General features: G+C 40.2%; 1 protein-coding gene across 2 annotated transcripts; it reads right to left on the bottom strand.

The window, feature by feature from the left end:
• Positions 1 to 9,285: 9,285 nt before the first annotated feature.
• Positions 9,286 to 21,832, bottom strand: LOC109870875 (endoplasmic reticulum junction formation protein lunapark-A-like). Of its 2 annotated transcripts, none has more exons than XM_020461557.2 (13): positions 21,572 to 21,832; positions 20,578 to 20,678; positions 15,684 to 15,725; positions 14,902 to 15,089; positions 14,757 to 14,815; positions 14,626 to 14,666; positions 13,141 to 13,221; positions 12,830 to 12,881; positions 12,392 to 12,640; positions 11,252 to 11,342; positions 10,997 to 11,067; positions 10,539 to 10,691; positions 9,286 to 10,411 (listed from the first exon to the last, which is right to left on the bottom strand). In XM_020461557.2, the coding sequence occupies exons 2-13, from the start codon at positions 20,602 to 20,604 to the stop codon at positions 10,242 to 10,244; spliced, it is 1,224 nt and encodes a 407-aa protein (XP_020317146.1). In that variant the 5' UTR covers positions 20,605 to 20,678; positions 21,572 to 21,832; the 3' UTR covers positions 9,286 to 10,241. The 2 variants fall into 2 exon arrangements, with proteins under 2 accessions (XP_020317146.1, XP_020317147.1); XM_020461558.2 differs by having other exon boundaries at positions 9,286 to 10,384; positions 21,572 to 21,740.
• Between the last annotated feature and the right edge of the window lie 1,466 nt (positions 21,833 to 23,298).

The following is a 23,298-nucleotide window of genomic DNA, read 5'->3' as shown; positions in this document are numbered from 1 at the left end:
CCAGAACCTTGAGATCTGTGCTGCCTGATTCTGGAGCACAACAGATTTGTCCATAAAAAAAGTGTCTTGGGTAGAAAAGTCTGGAAATTAGAATTTTTTATATGTGCTATAATTATTACAATTATAGAGCACATGAAGGCACTTTGGCATCTCATATATCAGCATACCCCAAATCCAAAGATTGTGAGTTCAAATCGCAGGTGAGGTCACATTGAAAAGTCAGAACTAAGTGATCATGTTAAATGTAATCATATTGTCCTCGATTAAAGATGTGTACACTATTTTAGATGAACAGCGTACCACTTACCTTAAACCCAATACGTCCTGGCTTAGCAAATGCAGCTAGTTTAGCCTACTCAAACACCCAGCTCAAACAGAGGGATGCTATGTTAGCTCGCTGGCTATGACTATCCAAAACATGTTTACCAAGTTCCAACTGAATCATCTGTTGTTGTTGTTTCATTACTTTGTTGTTGTTGCTGCCAGGGTGTCCGTTGGTGGCAGCATTTTGGGTATTTTGCAAGAACAAATATAGTTAAATAGGTTTTCTAAGAATTGTATGAGCCATTGAAGTTTAAGAGTAGACGTTTGTTTGCAGTATGATGCTAAATTCTACTTCATCCCTTGTTAAGGGATATAGATCTATTCCGTTTGTTGGCCTCTGTTTACAATGGGGTATTTTTGTTGATTTATCCTTTATTTTATCAAGGCATTATAGTTGTGTGTGTTTTTTGCCCACTTTTCTAGCTACAGTATAAGTATTGGGTAGAAACCCCCTCCGTGGTGTGTGTGAACGAACTCTGGAACTCTTCCAAGTTGTCACAACTTCCGCCGAAGTCGGTTCCTCTCCTTGTTCGGCGTCACCGGTCTTATAGCCATCGCCGATCCACCTTTCATTTTTCCATTTGTTTTGTCATGTTTTCCTGCACACCTGGTTTACATTCCCTCATTACTTGACGTGTATATAACCCTCTGTTCCCCCCATGTGTGTGGAATTGTTTGTTGTAATGTGTTTGTCCACTTCAGACTGGTTTGCGACGGGTTATTTCAACCCGTATTTTGTTGTTCGGGGTGCAGTTTGTTTTGCTGCATTAAACTGCTCCGGTTGTTACCCATTTCTGCTCTCCTGCGCCTGACTTCCCTGCAGCAAGTTACGCACCTTTTACACAAGTCAAGGTAAGCTTTTGGTTTGACTAATTTATTGACACCGGGACCCGCCGGTGTAAGTGCTAAACTGCTTACTGACTGTACACTGTACTGCATGATTGTAGTGGGTTTACTAGAGCATTAGTTCTATTAGCTATGTTGACTATGACGTTACTTTAGCTAATATGGTGATAACGATGTGGGCTGTGTGTAGTGGTTATTACATGGTTTGGCTTGGAAAGGTTTTTCTGCCTGGTCACATACAGCTGATGTGTTGTGCATTGAAGTCCACAAGCAAACGGAAAAGGTGAGAGGAGGATAGTGCATAGAGGCGAGAAGGAATACAACATGGCTGCTATGAAAATGAACCGTGTTTACGTGTGGTCAGGGGTCTATTCATTCCTCAGATTCTGTTGAAAAGAGTTTCTTAAAAGGAAGCAAACAGAATGAAACAGGGATAAACATACCTGACTTTGTCCAACAGAAACTCTCATTTGCAACTGTTGGACTAATGATTACACCCTAGATCAGCTAGATGCCGGCAAGTGTGCAAGGCGGTATTGAATGTGTCAATGTCTGTCACCTCAAAACATTCTCTTGACCTGTCTGCACCTACATTGTAAACTTTCATTCATAGGCTAAGTCATAGCAACCTCTTGATGGGTATAGGGAAACATGTTGTATCATGTAGTAGCCTAAATCTATCGATGTTACATTGAGCTGGGTGAGTGGAATATGAATGACAGTCATCCAATATGATGTAATAGAAATAAGGCCATGTTCATGAAAAAAAAGGTTTTGTCCTCCCTCATCTTAAATGGCACCAACCGCCACTGGTGTTGAACATGCAGGAGAACTTCTGTTAAGGAAACCGTTATCATGTATTTGAATGGAAGCCCTTAACTCTAGCATTTAACCTTCATAATGTTACTGACTAGGCAGTCTAAGGTTCCACATGAGTTGTTGGGGGTAGAATTTAGAATGGAGAGACTCCGTTTCTAAAAAGCCTTATCCCTGAAAGTCATTCTTTGTATAAATGAGTTGCCAGTAGTTTATTGCTTATGCAATGCACTATATGAGATGAATTCATTAATAAATGAAATATGGAGAAAAAAATAGAAGTGTGGTTACCTAATTGTATTTTGTGGTTTCAAATGATAATTGTATTTCTTAGATGGTGATTACCTTTTGTCAAATGTATTTGTCAAGTAGCATTTAAAGTCCAAGTAGCCAAGAACGAATGGCCAGAAATCAACTGTTCAGAAACAATCTCATATTATAAACCATCAAGACAAGCTCTTGTATAATATTCTAATTTGATTTTAATGCTTCTCTGAAGGAGATGGCGCTGATATTACGGTGTAATGTGTTACGGTTTTCTAGGTGTGAAGGATAGTGGGACCAAAATGCAGCGTATAGATTGCGATCCATGTTTAATGAATAACGTGAAACACGAATAAACACAAAACACTACAAAACAAAGAACGTAACGAAAACAGCCTATACTAGTGAAAACTAACGCATAGACAGGAACAAGGACACTAAGGACAATCACCCACGACAAGATCAAAGAATATGGCTGCCTAAATATGGTTCCCAATCAGAGACAACGATAAACACCTGCCTCTGATTGAGAACCACTCCAGACAGCCATAGATTTTGCTAGATAACCCCACTAGCTACAATCCCAATACATACACACCAAAACCCCAAGACAAAACACACCACAATACAAAACCCCAAGACAAAACACACCACAATACAAGACCCCATGCCACACCCTGGCCTGACCCAATACATGAAGATAAACACAAAATACTTAGACCAGGGCATGACATAATGATGCTGTTGTCAACAACCCAATGTCGATCTGTAATATTCCGGGCATGTTAATTGCTTTTGTGACACTCGTCTTCCCATTTCTTTTTCACATTGTCTCACATACACTCTTGGATGAAAAAAAAATACAATCATTCATAAGTAAATGTATATATTTGTATGATCTACGTTATGATGTACAGAAACATAGTGTATGTTTAAAGTCAATTTTGTATTATCATTTTGTGACACAGTATGGTATTTTTTTGTGTTCAATACAGTGGGTAGATGGATAACGATAAAGGTATTTTTTTGTATTCTGTACAGTGAATAGATGGTTAACGATAAAGGTATTTTTTGTATTCAGTACAGTGAATAGATGGTTAACGATAAAGTTATTTTTTGTATTCAGTACAGTGAATAGATGGTTAACGATAAAGGTATTTTTTTGTATTCTGTACAGTGGATAGATGGTTAACGATAAAGGTATTTTGAGGAACATTGTGAATTACTCACATTCAGGTGCAGCAATGGAAAAGGGACAAGCCATGATGCGCGTGTCTAGTGACTTATTCTGTGCCTCTGTTTCATAGTCTACATCAAATTGCCAGGTTATTTTCCTCCGGGGTTTAGGAGGTCACGCTCTTTCATTTCGTCCGAAAATTGTTCCGCAGGATTTCAATCTCTGTCTGCTAGATATGACAAAACGCAGTATCAACAAAACGTATGTTTCTTATCTGCCTTTTTTTTCAGGGTATAAATAAAAGATCAGTATAAATTTGAGTCCAGTGGATCGGAATGCCCGTGTGAGCGAAGAGAATGAAAAGAGCGATAGACCTTGGGACAGCCTGCTGCAGGGCTACATTTAGTTTCGCAGCACAGAATTAACCTTGGCACTGGGGCCTTGTATGTCATTTGTCATCCTTGAAAATCAATTAGTGGCTCACTGATATCACAGAGCTGTGGACAAATGGAGACACAAAGCCTTCCTAAGTTGTATCCCACTTTGTATATCTATTCCTTGGAGTGGCTTACATAACATGTGAAAGAGGTTGCCCTTGAGGTCAGTTGCAGACAATAATTATTTTCAACCGGCTGATAGGCTGTGACTTGTATGGTGGTCCGAGTCATTCATTTACCTTACAGAGAATGCCCATCGAATGCCCATCAGGAGCATAAGATAAGAGATAAGATAAGAGAAACTCATTCATATATTTTTTCTATTTAAGGTTTTTTAGACATTATTGTCATAAGCAAGGTTATGTTTTATTATTTAATGTGTTTTGAAATAGTGGTCAGGGTGGATTTGTTCAAAACTCTATCTGTTCTCTGACAGGTGACCTAGTGGTTAGAGCGTTGGACTAGTAACCGGAAGGTTGCAAGTTCAAAACCCCTCGTTCTGCCCCTGAACAGGCAGTTAACCCACTGTTACTTGGGTGTCATTGAAAATAAGAATTTGTTCTTAACTGACTTGCCTAGTTAAATAAAGATGTATAACCTTAACGGTGTTTTTACTCACTTCATCTGTTCCCGGGGTGAAGCCTTCCACAAAGGAGAAACTGAAACTCATGCGCATTCAAAACGCTCTACACAAATAGTAATTTTACTGACTGTGCAGTCAGAAGTGACAGTGATGTATATAAAACAATGCAGCAGGTAGAAACACAAAATGAATGTTCAGTGTTCTACTCTGAATGTGAAATGTCGATTTACATTATTTAACATGCCACGCTCACTGAATATGAAATGTAGAGTTACGGTATTCAACATGGTACTCTCTCTGGAACCTTAGGGTGTGTTTCTTAAATTCACGCTGGAGTGCCAGAGGCTAGGCGTTCATAAATTCAAGGTTTTGTCAGATTGTCGGTTCATAAACTCAGTGCGTTTCGTTCTTGGAGCGATCAGAGCACACACCGGACGCTCTGGCCGGGGAGTAGGGTTAAACCGACAATTCTGCTTTCACAACGGAGGTCAAGCACCAGTTGAGAGAACATCTCACTCTGACCATTTTACTCTCCCATGCAGAGCTGGTTAGGCTGTTTTAATGTTATCTAGAGTGTTGGTGACTGCAATGCTACGTTTAGACAAGGCACGCTAAAACCACCGACTTGAACTCGATCAAACATCTCTGGAGAGACCTGAAAATAGCTGCGTAGCGACGCTCCCCATCCAAACTGACAGAGCTTGAGAGGATCTGCAGAGAAGAATGGTAGAAACTCCCACAAATACAGGTGTACCAAGCTTGTAGCGTCATACCCAAGAAGACTCAGGGCTGTAATCACTGTCAAAGGTGCTTCAACACAGTACTGAGTAAAATGTCTAAATACTATTTTTGCTTTTTCATTATGGGATATTGTATGTAGATTGATGAGGGGGAAAAAACATTTTAATCTATTTAATAATAAGCCTGTAATGTAACAAAGTGGATAAAAAGTCAGGGGGTCTCAATACTTTCTGAATGCACTGTAACTGTGCTGCTGTTTTTTTGGCCGACGTTAACACCGATCATATTCATTGGGTGTTGTGCTTTCTTATTTTGCACTCTGGCACACTCAGAAGAGAGTGTGCCATAAATCAGGCCCTAATCTATGGATTTCATTTCACATGACTGGGCAGGGGTGCAGCAATGGGTTGGTCTGGGAGGACATAAGCCCATCCACTTGGGAGCAAGGACCACCCACTGGGGAGCCAGGCTGTGCCAATCAGAATGGGTTTTTCAGCACAAAAGCATTTATCACAGACAGAAATAATCCTCAATTTCATCAGCTGTCCGGGTGGCTGGTCTCAGACGATCCAGCATGTGAAGAAGCTAGATGTGGAAGTCCTGGGCTGGCGTGGTAACTCGTGGCCTGCGGTTGTGAGGCCGTTTGGACATACTGCCAAATTCTCTAAAAATATGTTGGAGGCAGTTTATGGTAGAAAAAAGTGAATACAATTATCTGCCAATTGCACATTCCCTCAACTTGAGACATCTCTGCAGTGTGTTGTGTCAAAACGGCACGTTTTAAAGTGGCCTTTTGTCCCAAGCACAAGGTGTACCTGTGTAATGATCATGCTGTTTAATCGGATTCTTGATATGCCACACCCGTCAGGTGGATGGATTATCTTGGCAATAGAGAAATGCTCACTAATAGGGATGGAAACAAATGTGTGCGTATGACACAGTTCTGGGATATTTTTTTTCCTCCCTCGTGAAACATAGAAAAGCAACATGTCTAGTGTTGGTCCTATTTTATTCAGTTTATATTGTGAAAAAAAAAAAGTTCAAACATTGTTCTGTTGACATCCTATTGCTCCTGTCAGAGGTCAAGCAGCTTGTGGTGGAATCAGGCATTACCGTTTGTGTCACATTGATGCATTACTAAACACGTAAGGTCACGTCTCTAAACGTACATGATCAAAACCCAAAGAAAAAAAAACGTGTGATGTTGACCCCACCAACCGTTGGACGCTGTATCTTCGGGAGGGTCATGAAAAGGCAGTGGGCAACTTCGTTGCAGTGATGACTCTCAAGTCATCAAGAATGGCTGGGGTTGTCAACACCATTCTCTTACGCTATCTGAAATGACCAACGAGATAAAATAAGCTTCCTAATGAACATTGACTGTTTTAACGTTCTTCTGAAAGTCCAATGGTGATAGGTGAATTGGAACAGGGGCAAGGTGGTTGACAAACCAGCAAACAAACAGCTCATTTCAACAAAATGGAGACTATGGTTTTACCTGTTTTGGTCTAAGATGTAGTGACATGCAACACACATTTCTACAGATTCATTAATGAAATTCTCCCCACTTCAAGATCTTACATGTGTAAGTGACAGTAAGAGCTCCCACTAAGATCTTACATGTGTAAGTGACAGTAAGAGCAATCACTCAACCTGTAAGAACCATACGAATCAATAGAAGCATAAACTAAATGTCCTAATCAAAAACTCCACCAGTTAAACATTGTTTTGAACCTTTAATCAAAATCAAGTTCAAATTATGAAATTAGCATTTTCACAAGCACTTTAAGACACTTGGGTGCAGAGTACATCTGTTCTCTCGTGTTAAGCAATGCATAGATAAGTAAGCACTCATCGTACCTTTACTATGCAAACATGTGGTTAACTCCATATTGTGCTTGGAAAACCTGTTCAATACTGGTATACAACAATGACAATGTGGAGAATTACTTAGAAAAATCGACCGCCCCTGGATTGATTCCAGGCTGTATCACAACTGGCCGTGATTAGGAGTCCCATAAGGGCATCGGACAATTGGACCAGCGTCGTCAGGTTAGGGTTTGCCCGGGGTAGGCCGTCATTGTAAATAAGAATTTGTTCTTAACCGACTTGCCTAGTTAAATATAATTGGCAAAACTTGAGCACACTGCTAACCATTACATTTTAAAACAATACACAGCTCCAACATGTATTCACGTGTTGAAAACATTCTATTCAACTTTTAAAATCCTATGTACGGTATAAGTAGTATCCTGGTCCGGAAGCTTTACCGATGTAATGTCTGCGTAGGATCTAGAATCACCACAACATTTCACTAGGATTTGATTCCTGAAAAGGATATCTGACAGAGGACACCATTTGTAGCCAGGTTCTTGCCCATAATTAGGATCCTTGCCAGATCTTAAGGACAGTGCAGAAGCTTGCCGTTTTCTCAGGAACATTTATAAAAACAGGGACATCCAGCACACCATTTGGGGGGGGGGGGGGTCCTGGTTCTACCCTTTAGCTGGGGGAAGCAGGCTGCTTGGTCTGAAATGAAAATGATCTTTATCCCCAGTTTTTACAAGGCAGCCAGTGATTCTCCCTTTGGCTCGCCATGATCGACAAAAGTTTGTCAAATAAATACTTGCTCTACAACTGTCGTTTCTGTACCTTGAAGTTTGAACTGAGTGAGCAAAGACATACCCGTAGCAGCATTTTCTGCATCAGCGGGAGATAGGGTTGGTATTAGAGGTCGGTCGACTAATTAGGGCCGATTTTAAGTTGTCATAATCGGTATTTTTGGATGCCCATTACATTGCACTCCACAAGGTGACTGCGTGGCAGGCTGACCACTTGTTACACAAGTGCAGCAAGGAGCCAAGGTAAGTTGCTAGCTAGAATTAAACTCAATCTTAACTATCACTAGTTAACTACACATGGTTGATGATATTAATAGGTTAACTAGCTTGTCCTGCATTGCATGTAATCAATGCACTGCCTGAATTTATCGAATTACAGCCTACTTCGCCAAATGGGTGATGATTTAACAAGCGCATTCACGGAAAAAAAAAGTTGAACAGTTGCACTAGTGTACCTAACAATAATCATCAATGCCTTTCTTAAAATCAAAGTATATATTTTTAAACCTGCATATTTAGTTAATATTGCCTGCTAACATGAATTGAATGCTAACTTTTAACTAGGGACATTGTGTCACTTCTCTTACGTTCTGTGCAAGCAGAGTCAGGGTATATGCAGCAGTTTGGGCCACCTGGCTGTGTGAAGACCATTTCTTCCTAACAAAAAACGTAATTCATTTGCGAGAATTTTACATAATTATGACATACCATTGAAGGTTGTGCAATGTAACAGCAATATTTAGACTTCGGGATGCCACCCGTTAAATACAGACGTGTTCCGTATTTCACCGAAAGAATAAATGTTTGGTTTTCGAAATTATAGTTTCCGGATTTGACTATGTTAATGACCTAAGGTGCGTATTTCTGTGTGTTTATTATAATTTAAGTCTGATTTGATCGAGCAGGCTCGTAAGCATTCATTCAAACAGCACCTTCCTGCATTTGCCAGCTGTGCTTCAAGCATTGCGCTGTTTATTACTTCAAGCCTATCAACTCCTGAGATTAGGCTGGCAATACTATAGTGCCTATAAGAACATTCAATATTCAACGGTATATGAAATACAAAAAGTCATAATTCCTATAATAACGACAACCTAAAACTTCTTAACTGGGAATAATAAAACCACCAGCTTTCATATGTTCTCATGTTCTGAGCAAGGAATTTAAACATGAATTTTTTTTTACATGGCACATATTGCACTTTTACTTTCTTCTCCAACACTTTTTGCATTATTTGAACATGTTTCATTATTTGGGACTAAAATTGATTATATTTATTATATAAAGTTAAAATAAGTGTTCATTCAGTATTGGTGTAATTGTCATTATTACAAATATATTTATTTTTAAAAAGCTGATTTAAAATCGGTATCAGCTTTTTTTTGTTCTCCAATAAATGGGTATCGGCGTTAAAATCATAATCGGTCGACCTCTAGTTGGTATAGCTGCTGAGGAGAACGTCAAAACACAAGTCAGTCACATTCATAATGGTAAGCAAACACATGCTTACTGAAATTGACTGTCTTTATTTATTTCAAAGTTTAAACACACAACGCACTCGGATGCAGAGTAGAGCAGAACATCTTTCTCCTTTTAAGCAATACATATGTAACCAAGCACTCCTGATAGTACCATTAAATGCGTAAACATGTGGTTAGCCACATGGTGCTTGAAGTATCCAAAACCTATTCAATACTGATCAAAAGGCACTGTATCCCAATACTGTAGTATCTATAAATATCATCAACTATAAATATACAGATTTCATAGAACACCGGACAGTATATTTTTTTGCATTTCTGTAAACATGGCCAGACATTCACAACAACAAAAAAATAGTGACAATGTAGCAAATAACTCACGAAAAACAAACTGAAGCAAACGTCATTCTACAAACCAACTGCTTAGCTACATTTGGCCTCTGTATTATTATTATTATGTAAGAGTAGCGTGCATTAGCATGTTTACCTGTCTGTAGACAACATGGACAGACATCGTCACACAAAACAGACAATATAGTCATGTGGCAAATTGCTTATCCGCGTAATATTTAAAACACTAAAAAGGAAAAGAAAAATATATATATATAAACATTCTACAGCTGTGCATCAACGCCAAACGCTTAGCTAGCAGACCTACTCTTTGCTTCATGGATGGAAGTGCTGGAATAGTGAATGAAAGTATTGACATCACGTCAAATCCCAAGAGTATTGCCTGTCCATTATCCCCTACCATCAGGATTCAGTTTATATGCTATCACTATAACAGACAGGGAAAAAAATTGTATTTATTTAAGTTCATACCAAACCCTTAGCCTGTCATTCTACGATTCTTACTCACAGCATTGATGTTAAGTTTACTTTTTAAAAAACTAAGAAAAATAACTAAAAAAACAACATAGCTCCAGCCTAAAATTATGTTGAAACAACATTCTATTGAACCTCCATATCGGACATATCCAGTTCTCCATCGGACTTCTCTGGGGTGGCTCGCAGACAGCCTGGGGTTTCTGACCCTTTTGTTTCAGGGGCACTCTCTGTTGGAGTAACTGTCAACTCCTGGATCTCCTCTACGGCTAGGGGAGAAGGCCATTTCTCCTCAACTGAACATTGACAGGATCAATATATCATCAGGTTTAACCAGCATTCAAGTAAGCAAGCAATTAGGACAATGTGATTCTTCCACTGCTTGTTGACAACAAAAAAAAACTTGGGTTAGCAGAGACATACCTGCAGCAACGGGGCTCTCATCGGCGTCAGGTGGTGTTGCGACGGGTGCGTCGGTGAGGATCTTCGTCTCGGCACTGATCTCAGGGAGTCGGGGGGCTTGGGGTCTGGCCTTTCTCGCAGGGTTCAGGAAACAACAATATGCACATCTAAAGGCTGAAACGAGACAAAACCACTATGGTCAAAGTGCACTGTCAACTGTATGATTGGCATTTATTTCCATGTAAACAGATTAAATGTGCAGATAAAAACCAATGATATTCCCAAAAAATTATTGCATCATAAATGCATCAGATCAATGGGTTGCCCTTATTTGTATATTCAATCTAGATGCTTTCAGAAGCCAGTAGTGGCAGAGACTTTTAAGAGCCTGAGGATACACAGTGCTGCCAAATGCTAGAGGGCAAATTAAGGGCATAGTGTTTGATGGAGAGTGACAGATATGTTTCTCAAAATCTTACCAATATATTCAAATTCCTCTTTTAATGCCATGCCGTTATGGGTGAGACACTGCTGACATATGAGGGCATATCTGGGAGGGAGAAAATAATACATGTTGCGTACATGCAATGAAATCAGAAGATTATTTTTTGCTGAAGATTGAAAAATGATCATAATAGCAATACATTGCCAGTGTTAAAAACGATAGATGCTGACATCTGTCCAAATCACACATCTTTAGGTGACAAGACAACACCGCCAAGAAGCTACTCTACCTATTCTGAGGGCCATCGCCGACAAGGTACTCAATAACCCTGTCCATGGCGCCGCGATCCCTGGGGAGGACAGGTCTGGCCAGGGGAGGGCCTGGGGTGGAGAACACACGTGAACATTAGCTGCACATACAGGTCTCGAATACTGATCACAGTATAATACTGAGGCCCAGAAGCTTCATAAAAAAACAGCAAGACCCTAATCTACAGTTCGCTGCAGAGACCCACTATAATATGTTTGAAAAAGGACACATTTTAATAATGACTTGGAAATGGATCTCACTTGCACAGCAAGTATACAAGAATCCCTGCTGTGTTACTGAGCGGTAATTAATATACACTAACCAATAGTTTCCTACTGCTTATTCATATACCAACATATGGAAACTGTAGTGACTATCAAAATGTTTTTTGTTTTTTTACAAAAGTGCATGATAGTATCAAGCTATATGAAACATTTGCAAGGTGTGCCCATGACAAATGTTTCCTGGTATTAGAAAGGCATTTATTAAGTTTTCAGTACCAATGCCAGAGAACAGATGCAGGCCTTCCCTGATTAATCATGGTTCAAGTTATCATGGTTGTTGTATACCGCCCATGGTAATTACACCATGTTGCTTTCTCTGGGAGAATGTCTAACCGTTTGCAATTCTTATAATGTGTCCAAGGCCAGACTATTGACACAAGAGTAAACATACACTACTCACTGACAGTATAAACGTCATATTTTTAACAGTCTTGGTCAAAGGTTGTATGGGGAGAAATCTTGGTGGGGGAAAAAAAAAAAATTCCACCAAATTCACTAACTTCTATTTCAAAATTCACATCTATCGACTTAGGCCAGACTTTTGACATAATGTAGTTGCCTGAGTATCTTCTCTGGAGCAAACTTGACCGTCAGTTTGTTTTAAGGCATCCCCTACCATAATGGATTCAAATACAACTCTCAATTGGCCAGAACTACCACCTGTAAAACAAACTATCATTCCTGTAAAAAAAAAAAATGTAGTAAAATTAAAATGTATAGAAAAGTCCCATCCCTGAAGGACTAGGAGAAAAGGATGGTTGTAAAAAAAAATAAGCATACATTTTTAAAATCACCTTAAGCACATTATGATATGGTCCCCGTGTGCAGCCACTCACCCACTCCTGGAACAAGTGTGCCAGGGGTCATGGGCCTCTTCATCAAGCTCTGCTGAGCAGCCTCAGACAGGATCCTCTCTGGGGGTCCTCCAGGAGCGGAGTGGAGGGGTGGCCCTGCATGGGTGGCCCCTGGGGCCAGAAGAAGACTGGCTGCGGCAGGAGTCACCGCCACCGGGGGACGAGGAGGACGGGCTGCGGCAGGAGTCAACGCCACCGGGGGACGAGGAGTGACATGACGCTGACGGAGTTCTAAAGGAGGACACCATGCAGGGATGTTCACCAACGGTAAGCCATGCAAGCACATGAAAGGCCTTAAATACATTTTTTTTTTTTTTTAAGATACCTAGGCAACTACATTACCCTGGTGAGGTTTTGGAATACATTACCCTGGTGAGGTTTTGGAATACATTACCCTGGTGAGGTTTTGGAATACATTACCCTGGTGAGGTTTTGGAGTCATAGGCATTTCATTTGGAAGGGATTCTGGCACCTTCAAATTGAAAACAAGATTAAGACAGATTCACAGAATTAGTGGGCTCATAGGCAGATGTAATTGGGGCGGCAGGGTAGCCTAGTGAATAGTAACCGAAAGGTTGCAAGATCACATCCCCGAGCTGACAAGGTAAAATCTGTTGTTCTGCCCCTGAACAAGGCAGTTAATCCACTGTTCCTAGGCCGTCATTGAAAATAAGAATTTGTTCTTAACTGACTTGCCTAGTTAAATATAAGTTAAAATAAAAGATTCTCACCTTCGCTTTTGAGTCAGGATCAAATCTCTCCAGAATCATTTTGGCAGTTTTATAGGTTTCAGTTTCCATCACCTCTAACAGCTGTTGGACAAGAGCAGTTCATATTTTTAAATGTTAAGGAATTGAAAAAAAAAGACACATTGAAAGTGAGGTTGATTCAGTACGAGTCATTTCAGTCAGTCAAGTGCCATAGTGTTGGTCTTCCAGAAAGCCCTGTTGAGTATGCAGGTTTCTGTTCTGATAGCTTATGTTTGATCGATCTGTTAATTGACTAATGATGTTGATATGACACGTCACCATTCCACACAATTAATTCTGTTAAAATCCAATGACCGTAATGAGACAATGATAACCAATGTCGTATCTTTCACATCGTAATTAATCGAATTTAAAAAGAGAGCAAGTGAACAAGGAATTCATTAAGGGACTGGAATAATTAACTGCTTTAACGGGGGGGGGGGGGGGGGGGGGCGGTCCTACGACCGCATATACTTTCTTGCATCTGTACAGATCTTGACAATACGTGGAAAAAAAAAAAAAAGTATTCAACACCATATCAATATGATACAACTACTCAAAACTGCACAGAAACATAATTGTGAACTCCTAAGTTGGTGTTTGAAGTCAAGACTGATATTCTCAACTGGATGTTTCTTATCTGGTCTAATGAAACACTATAAAGACCAGCTACCGACAAAAAGTAAACTGACAGCCAGACCCACATTCTACCATCAATGAGATATTAAAAGGTTTTCAGAATAAAAGCGGTTGTAGGTCTACACATCATTCAATTAGTTGTTTTTGTAGAAACTTCATTTAAAAAGGGAAATACCAAATAGCTTATTGTTCAGACATAATGAGAATAATAATTACATGCACTACTTCGATAATGGAGTGTGAAAATCCATCAGCCATAATTATTGAACGTTAGACATGACAAACAATTACTCAGATTTATTTCCTTCTAGCACTAAACACTATTAGTTTAAGAGACGTTAGCAGAGTGCTTTACCAAGTAAAGTCTTTAGGATAATTAACAGCTGTCTGCATAGATTTTTAGATGATTTATTAGGAGTAGCAATTATCTAAGCAAAGTGCTGTAAAAGCTCGATAATAGCAGAACAGGGCATGAAGACTCCTGCATATCGTCGGTACGAGTGTTCATCGTCTTGTAAAAGTGTTCATCTCGAGGTGGTAAATGTCTCAAAATGGCAGATTAAATACACTTACAAATTAGTTACGGGGTAAAGAAGTAAAGAAGTATAAGGATAGTATATAAAGTGCTGACATCCTAGCTCTCATAAAGTGCTGACATCCTCTTTCATTTGACCCCTTCATGAATGATTAGGGGATCCACATTATGTTCACCCTTATCCAGGTATGAGGGGGCAGCTATGCCGGATTCTAACGGCTATGACAGATTCTAATATCAGTCCAGTCGATGTTCACCCAATCAAAAGACAACCACAGAAAAAGTTAACTTACAATTTTTCGTTTTTGTGATTTGAGATCGTCCAATTTTTCATCTAAAAAAACAAAAAACCATTTGACTGATTACACCAAATGAAAGCAGCATGTCATGATGAGGCAGACTAAAGAAAGGCTAAAGCACATACTGTTTTTTTCCGTTCTTCTGTTAAAAAGAGCAATCAGCCCCTTTCGAAGGAGCCATACACTGGGGAAAGAACAATTAGAACAGACAGGTAAGCAACAAACTGCAAATAGACATAGCGATCTCTCTCTCTCTATATAGATACTTACAATAGTGGAAATATCACATACGGAAGAGCCAATATGACCTTCCCAATCATCTGTTCAGGGAGGTACCAGAGATACACAATTATGCTGGCCATCAGGTAGAGAAGAGACGAGTACAGCAGTAGTCTCCATAGCCATTGCTTCAACTGTCTTTGATATAGTTCTCTACATTCCTCACCAGTCTGTATATCCTGTAAATAAAACATTTTCCATGACTATAAAAAAACTGACACATTGAATATAGCCAAACTTCCTCTCTATAATGACAAAAGTTACATTATTAGTAAGAAAATTGTGGAATATGAAACTAAGTTAACCCTATAGATATTATGTAATAGTACTGTACCTTGTGTATAATGAATAAACAACCAGCAAAGACCACACATCAATTCAACAGCAGTGTTCAATCCCAGACACATCATATAACTTCTCCATGCATCCCTCTGGTAATCTTGACAAAAGCCTATTTACTCAATGTCAGGGTGCATTACCAACTTATCGATCCTTTTTTTATTAAGAGGGATTAGAAAACACCCTTTGGTTCTTCGTGCGATTAGCCACACCCCAAAAATATCAGTTGGTGGACAGTGTAGTGACCCATCTTCTGCTGGTGCTAGGAAACACGCGTCCGTCACTATGCTGGACATCGCCTAGAGTGATCTCAAGCTCGAGATGGGCTGTATAGTGTAACAAGGTCAATCTCTAGAGCGACATCCCCAAAAAAATAGTCCTGATCAACACCATCTTGACACAACCCCCCCCCCCCCAAAAAAAAAAACACATACCTTATCAATTCCTTCCAAAACCTCTACAGTGGATGGCTTTGTCTGTCAAGAGAACAAGTTAAAAGTATCAGAGAAGGAAGACTTGCTTTGAGTTCAGTAAGCTGGGTACTATCAATAGGCTAGGACTGGCAGAGCACAGGACTATTCTCTGGAATTTAGAGGGTTGCTGCAAACTTCTGCCACCCGTGACAAATACATATAACACACAGTGCTTTCAAATATTATTCATACCCCTTGACTTGTCCCACATTTTGTTGTGTTACAGCCTGAATCCAAAATTTATTAAATATATACTCTCCCCCCCCCCCCCCCCCCACCCACACAACCCCATAATGACAGAGTGTAAACACGTTTAGAAATGTTTTGCTAATTTATTGAAAATGAAATACAGAACTTTAAATGGACATACGTATTCACACCCCTGAGTCAATAGAAGAATCACCACCTTTGGTAGGGATTACAGCTGTGAGTGAGACATTTCAGCTTTTAATTGAATTAATACAAAATCTCAAAACAAATCCAATTTGACATTATACGGTATTGCGTGTAGGCCAGGGATTAAACCCCCCCCCCCCCCCCCCCCCCCTCAAACACACAATACACCATAATGACAAAGCAAAAAGAGTAAGACATTTTTGCAAATGTATTTTTTTTTTTTTTTAATGAAATATCACACTTACATAAGTGTTCAGACCCTTTACTCAATACTTTGTTGAAGCAGTTGCAATCTACCGCAGAGATTGCTTGCAAAGTTCTGTCATACTTTCCAGGTCTATGCCCAAACAGGCAGAGCTTCTAATTTTAAAAATTATTCTCTCCAGAAATAAGTCTCACTGTTGCCGCCTGTTATAGACTCCCATCAGCTCCCAGCTGAGCCCTGGACAACATATGTGAATTGATTGCCCCCCCATCCATCTTCAGAGTTTGTTCTGTTAGGTGACCTAAACTGGGATAACACACCAGCAGTCCTACAATCTAAGCTAGATGCTCTCAATCTCACGAATGAGCGAGGAAACCACCAGGTACAACGCTAAATCTGTAAACATGGGCACCCTCAGATATTATCCTGACCAACTTGCCCTCCAAATATACCTCTGCTGTTTTCAATCAGGATCTCAGCGTTCAACGCCTCATTGCCTGCATCCGCTATGGGTCCGCGGTCAAACGACCACCCCGCATCACTGTCAACCGCTCCCTAAAACACTTGTGGGCAGGCCTTTCTAAACGACCTGGCCCGGGTATCCTGGAAGGATATTGACCTCATCCCGTCAGTCAAGGATGCCTGATCATTCTTTAATTTCCTCACCATCTTAAATAAGCATGCCCCTTGCAAAAAAAAATGTAGAACTAAGAACAGATATAGCCCTTGGTACACTCCAGACTTGACTGCCCTTGACCAGCACAAAAAATATCCTGTGGCGGACTGCAATAGCATCGAATAGTCCCCATGATATGCAACTGTTTTAGGGAAGTCTGCAACCAATACACACAGTCAGTCAGGAAAGCAAAGGCTAGCTTTTTCTAACAGAAATTTGCATCTTGTAGCTCTAACTCCAAAACGTTCTGGGACACTGTTAAGTCCATGGAGAACAAGAGCACCTCCTCCCAGCTGCCCACTGCACTGAGGCTAGGTAACACGGTCACCCCCGATAAATCCATGATAATCGAAAATTTCAATAAGCATTTCTCTACGGCTGGCCATGCTTTCCTCCGGGCTACCCCAACCAACAGCTCTGCACCCCTTGCAGCTACTTGCCCGAGCCTCCCCAGCTTCTCCTTCACCCAAATCACAGATGACCTAGAATACGTGGACAACTACAAATACCTAGGTGTCTGGCTAGAATGTAAACTCTCCTTCCAGACTCACATCAAACATCTCCAATCGAAAATCTAATCGAGAATTGGCTTCCTATTTCACAACAAAGCCTCCTTCACTCACGCTGCCAAACTGACTATCCTACTGATACTCGACTACGGCGATGTCATCTACAAAATAGCTTACAATACTCTACTCAGAAAATTGGATATCACAGTGCCAACCGTTTGGTTACCAAAGCCCTTTATACCACCCACCACTGCGACCTGTATGCTCTAGTCAGCTGCCTCTAGCTACATATTCTTCGCCAGACCCACTGGCTCCAGGTCATCTATAAGTCTATGCTAGGTAAAGCTCCGCCTTCTCAGCTCACAGGTCACGATAACACCCACCCATAGCACACGCTCCAACAGGTATATCTCACTGGTCATCCCCAAAGCCAACACCTCCTTTGGCCGCCTTTCCTTCCAGTGACTGGAATGAATTGCAATTTTAAAAAACCCTGAAGTCTTACATTTCCCTCACTAACTTTAAACATCAGATAGCAGCTAACCGATCACTGCAGCTGTACATAGCCCACCCAATCTACCTACCTCTTCCCCATATTGTTTTTATTCACTTTGTTGCTCTTTTGCACACCAGTATCACTACTTACACACCATCATCATCTATCACTCCTGTGTTAAATCTGCTAAATTTTAATTACTTTGCTACTATGGCCTATTTATTGCCTTACCACCTCATGCCATTTGCACACACTGTATATAGACTTTTTTTCTATTGTGTTACTGACTGTACGCTTGTTTATTGCATGTGTACCTCTGTTGTTGTATGTCCCACTGCTTTGCTTTATCTTGGCCAGGTGGCAATTGTAAATGAGAACTTGTTCTGAACTAGCTTACCTGGTTAAATAAAAGGCTGGGGGGGGGAAAAAGAAGCATCTTTGGCAGCAATTACAGCCTGGAGTCTTATTGGCTATGATGATACAAGCTTGACACACCTGTATTTGACAGAGTTTCTACCATTCTTTTCTGCAGATCCTCTCAAGCTCTGTCAGGTTGGATGGGGAGCGTCGCTCCAGAGATGTTTGATCAGGTTCTGGGCTCTGGCTGGGCCACTCAAGGGCATTCAGAGACTTGTCCTGAAGCCACTCCTGCATTGTCTTGGCTGTGTGCATAGGGTTGTTTTCCTGTTGGAAGGTGAACCTTCGCCCCAGTCTGAGGTCCCGAGTGCTCTGGAGCAGGTTTTCATCAAAGATCTCTGTACTTTGCAAAACTCTTTGAAAAACATCCCCACAGCCACTACCATGCTTCACCGTAGGGATGGTGCCAGGTTTCCTCCAGACGTAACACTTGGCATTCAGGACAAAGAGTTATATCTAGGTTTCATCAGACCAGAGAATCTTTTTTCTCAGTCTGACAGTCCTTTAGGTGCATTTTTGCAAACGCCAAACAGGCTGGCATGTGCCTTTTACTGAGTGGCTGTCTGGGCACTACCATAAAACCCTGATTGGTGGTGTGCTGCAGAGATGGGACAACCTTCCAGAAGGACAACCATCTCCACAGAGGAACTCTGGAGCTCTGTCAGAGTGACCATAAGATTCTTGGTCACCTCCCCGATTGCTCAGTTTGGCCAGCTCTAGGAAGAGTCTTGGTGGTTCCAAATTTCTTCCGTTTAAGAATGCTGGAGGCCACTGTTCTTGGGGACCTTAAAAAAATGTCTGCAGTGTTGGTTACCTTTCCCTTGATACAATCCTGTTTCGGGGCTATACGGACAATTCAGTCAACCTCATGGCTTGGTTTTTGCTCTGATATGTACTGTCAACTGTGGGACCTTAGACAGGTGTGCCATTTCCGAATCATGTCCAATCAATTAATCTACCACAGGTGGACTCCAATATAGTTGTAGCATCAATGGAAACAGGATGCACCTTAACTCAATTTCTAGTATCATAGTAAAAGGGTCTGAATACTTATTAAATAAGGTATCTGTTTTTTGCAAACATTTCTAAAAACCTGTTTTCGCTTTGTCATTATGGGGTAGTGTATCGATGAAAAAAAAAAAATGTTTTAGTTTTGTACTTCCCCGGAAAGGGGTCTGAATACTTTGCGAATGCACCGTGTGTGTATAAATAATTAAATACAACATGGAACAATTTCAAAGTCATTGTTCATAAGGAAATAAGTCAATCGAAATAAATGAGGCACTATTCTATGGAATTCACATGACTGAGAGTACAGAAACCCATCTGTTGATCACAGAAAACCAGTCAGCATCTGGTGTGACCACCATTTGCCTTATGCAGAGCGACATCTCCTTCACATAGAGTTGAGCAGGCCGTTGATTGTGGCCTGTGGAATGTTGTTCTTCAATAGCTTTGCGAAGTTGCTGGATATTGGCGGGAACTGGAACACGTTGTCAAACGCATTGATCCACAGCATCCCAAACATGCTCAATGGGTGCCATGTCTGGTGAGTATGCAGGCCATGGAAGAACTGGGTCATTTTCATCATCCAGGAATTGTGTACAGATACTTGCAACATGGGGCAGTGCATTATCATGCTGAAACACAATGTGATGGCGGCAAATGAATGGCACGACAATGGGCCTCAGGATCTCGTCACGGTATCTCGGTGCATTCAAATTTTCATCCTTAAAATGCAGTTGTGTTCATTGTTCATAGCTTATGCTTGCCCATACCCCCACCATGGGGCACTGTTCACAACAATTACATCAGCAAATCGCTCAACCACAAAAACTCCATACACATGCTCTGCGGTTGTGAGGCCAGTTGGACATACTGCCAAATTCTCAAAAATGTAGAAATAAGCTATTTGTGCATTTGCACATTTTTGGGCATCTTATTTCAGCTCATGAAACAGATTCATTTATATTTTGTTATATTTAAAAACCATGCCATTGTCCACACCCCAACTTTGCTAATGCAGCATAAATGTTTTTGTAGGGGAAACACTGGTGCATACAGTTTAGGTATGGGTGGCCCCAGGAATAAAACCCACCATGCTCTACCAACAACCATACAGCACCACTAAAATGAACAAGTTATGCAATACATACCCTAAACCGGGATATTAATACCCCCATATTGAGGTCCGAATAAAGTGGGTATTTTTAGACCCCTCTGATTTGTCAAGTCCCTCAGTGGAAGATCTCTCCACCTGTTGACAAAAACGTTGTTTTAATAACGCATACTGGGATGATCTATTAAAACAAAAGGATTACCAAACCATTCTTGTGCACGGAAGTTAGTTATGATGACACTGCATGTTTGGGTACAACTGACACTAAATGTGTGTGGGACTCGAAGACCAAAATGGTAGCTACCGCAAAAGCATTATTGATTGACACATGACATAGTTACATTATAGTAGTTACACTAGCTAAACCCAAAGTGGGTACCATGATGCATGTTTACCAATTGACCTGGCAAGGATTTAGCTATCAAAACGTGTGTAGTTTATGATATGAAAAGGAGCAAGCAACAGTTTGATGCGTGTACACAAACTCAGTTTAATAACACTTTGCTATTATGGACCGTCTAGGCTTGTTAGCTAACGCCAAGCCTCCAATAAGTTCAATTGCGTGTTGCTGAACAACGTTAATACTTGTTTAATATTATCATACAGACTAAATTGTTATTATGGTACCATTCACATTCTGCAGAGAAACAAGCAAATGCACACTGTGCCACTATCTACCAAACGTGTGCATGAAGTAGATTATAGTTTTCAGCTGGCTAGCAAACCAACTTAGTTATTTAACTAACTAGGGATTATAACAGGAAGGCTAGAAACGTGTTCAACGTCAAGCGACTAAACTTGCAAACCAATTTCACAATTTTTACAGAGAAAAAGGGAGCAACCTAACGATGAAATTTACCAACCAAACAGTTATCTGCCAAGTTGCATCGTGCTAGGCTAGACAGACAACTTTATTCAACTTCCTGCATATTGATATTGAATCGCGTTTCGGCTGCAGTTCTAGCGTGAAGAAAACACAACAAATCTGCTAGCATTAGCGTTTACAACTCTTTTCTTTTTTTGCAATTTACCTGGACAGTATTTTAGTCCGAAGATCCTCTCTCATACAGAAACAACATTTCCTCTATGTTGGTTATATTAGCAGGCGAAGAGGCGTGGCAACGAGTTACCACAGACACAAAGTCATATACCCAGATTATTTTTTACAATTTATTTTCTTAAAATGTGATTTTAAACCAAACCTTAACCACATGGCTAACCTTATGCCTAACACTAACCTTAAATGAAGATCAAAAAGTTTAAATTATTTTTTTTACGAAACGGCAACCCCCTTTTTGACGTCAGACGCCGCGCATACGTGTAGCGTTTGCCGCTCGGCTACTTCAGGATGTTCTTCATTAATCTGAACCTGAAATGGATGGGTATTTTCATTTTATTTCATTTATTTTACTTTTATTTAACTAGCCAAGTCAGTTAAGAACAAATTATTATTTACAATGACGGCCTACCAAAATGCAAAATGCCTCCTGCGAGGACGGGAGCTGGGATAAAAAATTATATATATATACAGTGCCTTGCGAAAGTATTCGGCCCCCTTGAACTTTGCAACCTTTTGCCACATTTTAGGCTTCAAACATAAAGATATAAAACTGTATTTTTTTGTGAAGAATCAACAACAAGTGGGACACAATCGTGAAGTGGAACGACATTTATTGGATATTTCAAACTTTTTAACAAATCAAAAACTGAAAAATTGGGCGTGCAAAATTATTTTTTGCAAGGATTACGTGATTTATTAAGTGCTCTGAACTTGAAAAAGGCCACGCAACTAGATGACTGGAAATAACCAGTTGAAACAACATTAAAGCTAGAAGTTATCTGAACTAAAGCCAGTTACTTAATTTATAAAATAGTTAACCATTTGCCATTATAACGGGGTGGCAGCGTAGCCTAGTGGTTAGAGCATTGGACTTGTAACTGAAAGTTTGCCAGTTCAAATCCCCGAGCTGACAATGTACACATCTGTTGTTCTACCCAACGAGTTAACCTTGTTCAAGCAACATGCACTTAAGTCAAGCCTACTTCATATTGAGTTATTGTAACACAGAGTTCTCAACCTGTTTGGCCGGTGATTCTATACCGTTGCTATGAGCAAGTCAAGCAGGCCATAAATAAATATCTATACTATTAATGACATAACAGACAAGCTTGCCACAGGCTGCAAGTTGAGAACCACTGTTCTAACTCAACATGTAAACTTAATTTAACCCATTGTGTACAGTTGAACAAAGTTCAGATTTATTAAGACGGTGTGTTTTTTTTCTTACTCGCAGTAGTTGAGTTAATTCCTCGGACAGCGATGCTGTTATTTGCCTTCATTTTACAAATCTCAGTTTTGGGAAGACATAAGTGACTTTCAGTCTCAAACTACAACCGTCTTTTGTTAGAGACCATTGATTTGCTATCATCTCTTCCCATTAACTACAGTGCATTCTGAAAATGTTTACAGCATGTTAGAATTTTGTTTCACACTCAACACCAACTTGTCTCAGAAACCATTCTGACTGTTGTCTTTGCTCAGTGTTTGAATTTTTATTTAGTGTGCCATAAAACCATGTTTCAATGGTGCCATTTACAAATGGGGGAATTGTTTGACAAATCGTTTATCTTTAGAAAAAAAAATGTTCTCGGCTGATATTGGTTAAAAATACCAATTAGTGACAGCAGAATTTGGATGCCCGTTTAAATGTACCCAAAGACATGAATCTAAAAATATGCATTGTTAATAATGTATTTT

Source organism: Oncorhynchus kisutch, linkage group LG26 (genome assembly GCF_002021735.2).
Source record: "Oncorhynchus kisutch isolate 150728-3 linkage group LG26, Okis_V2, whole genome shotgun sequence".
NCBI classification, from domain to species: Eukaryota; Metazoa; Chordata; class Actinopteri; order Salmoniformes; family Salmonidae; genus Oncorhynchus; species Oncorhynchus kisutch.
This window is presented reverse-complemented; position numbering and strand designations above follow the sequence as displayed.

Coding starts and splice junctions, on each gene's coding strand:
- LOC109870875 (XM_020461557.2), bottom strand. CDS start 20,604: ATGGGGGTATTAATATCCCGGTTTAGG. Junction 15,090..15,683: donor TTTTGGAAGGAATTGATAAG/GTATGTGTTTTT, acceptor TTTTATTTACAG/GATATACAGACTGGTGAGGA. Junction 10,692..10,996: donor AGAGGAATTTGAATATATTG/GTAAGATTTTGA, acceptor GTCTCGTTTCAG/CCTTTAGATGTGCATATTGT.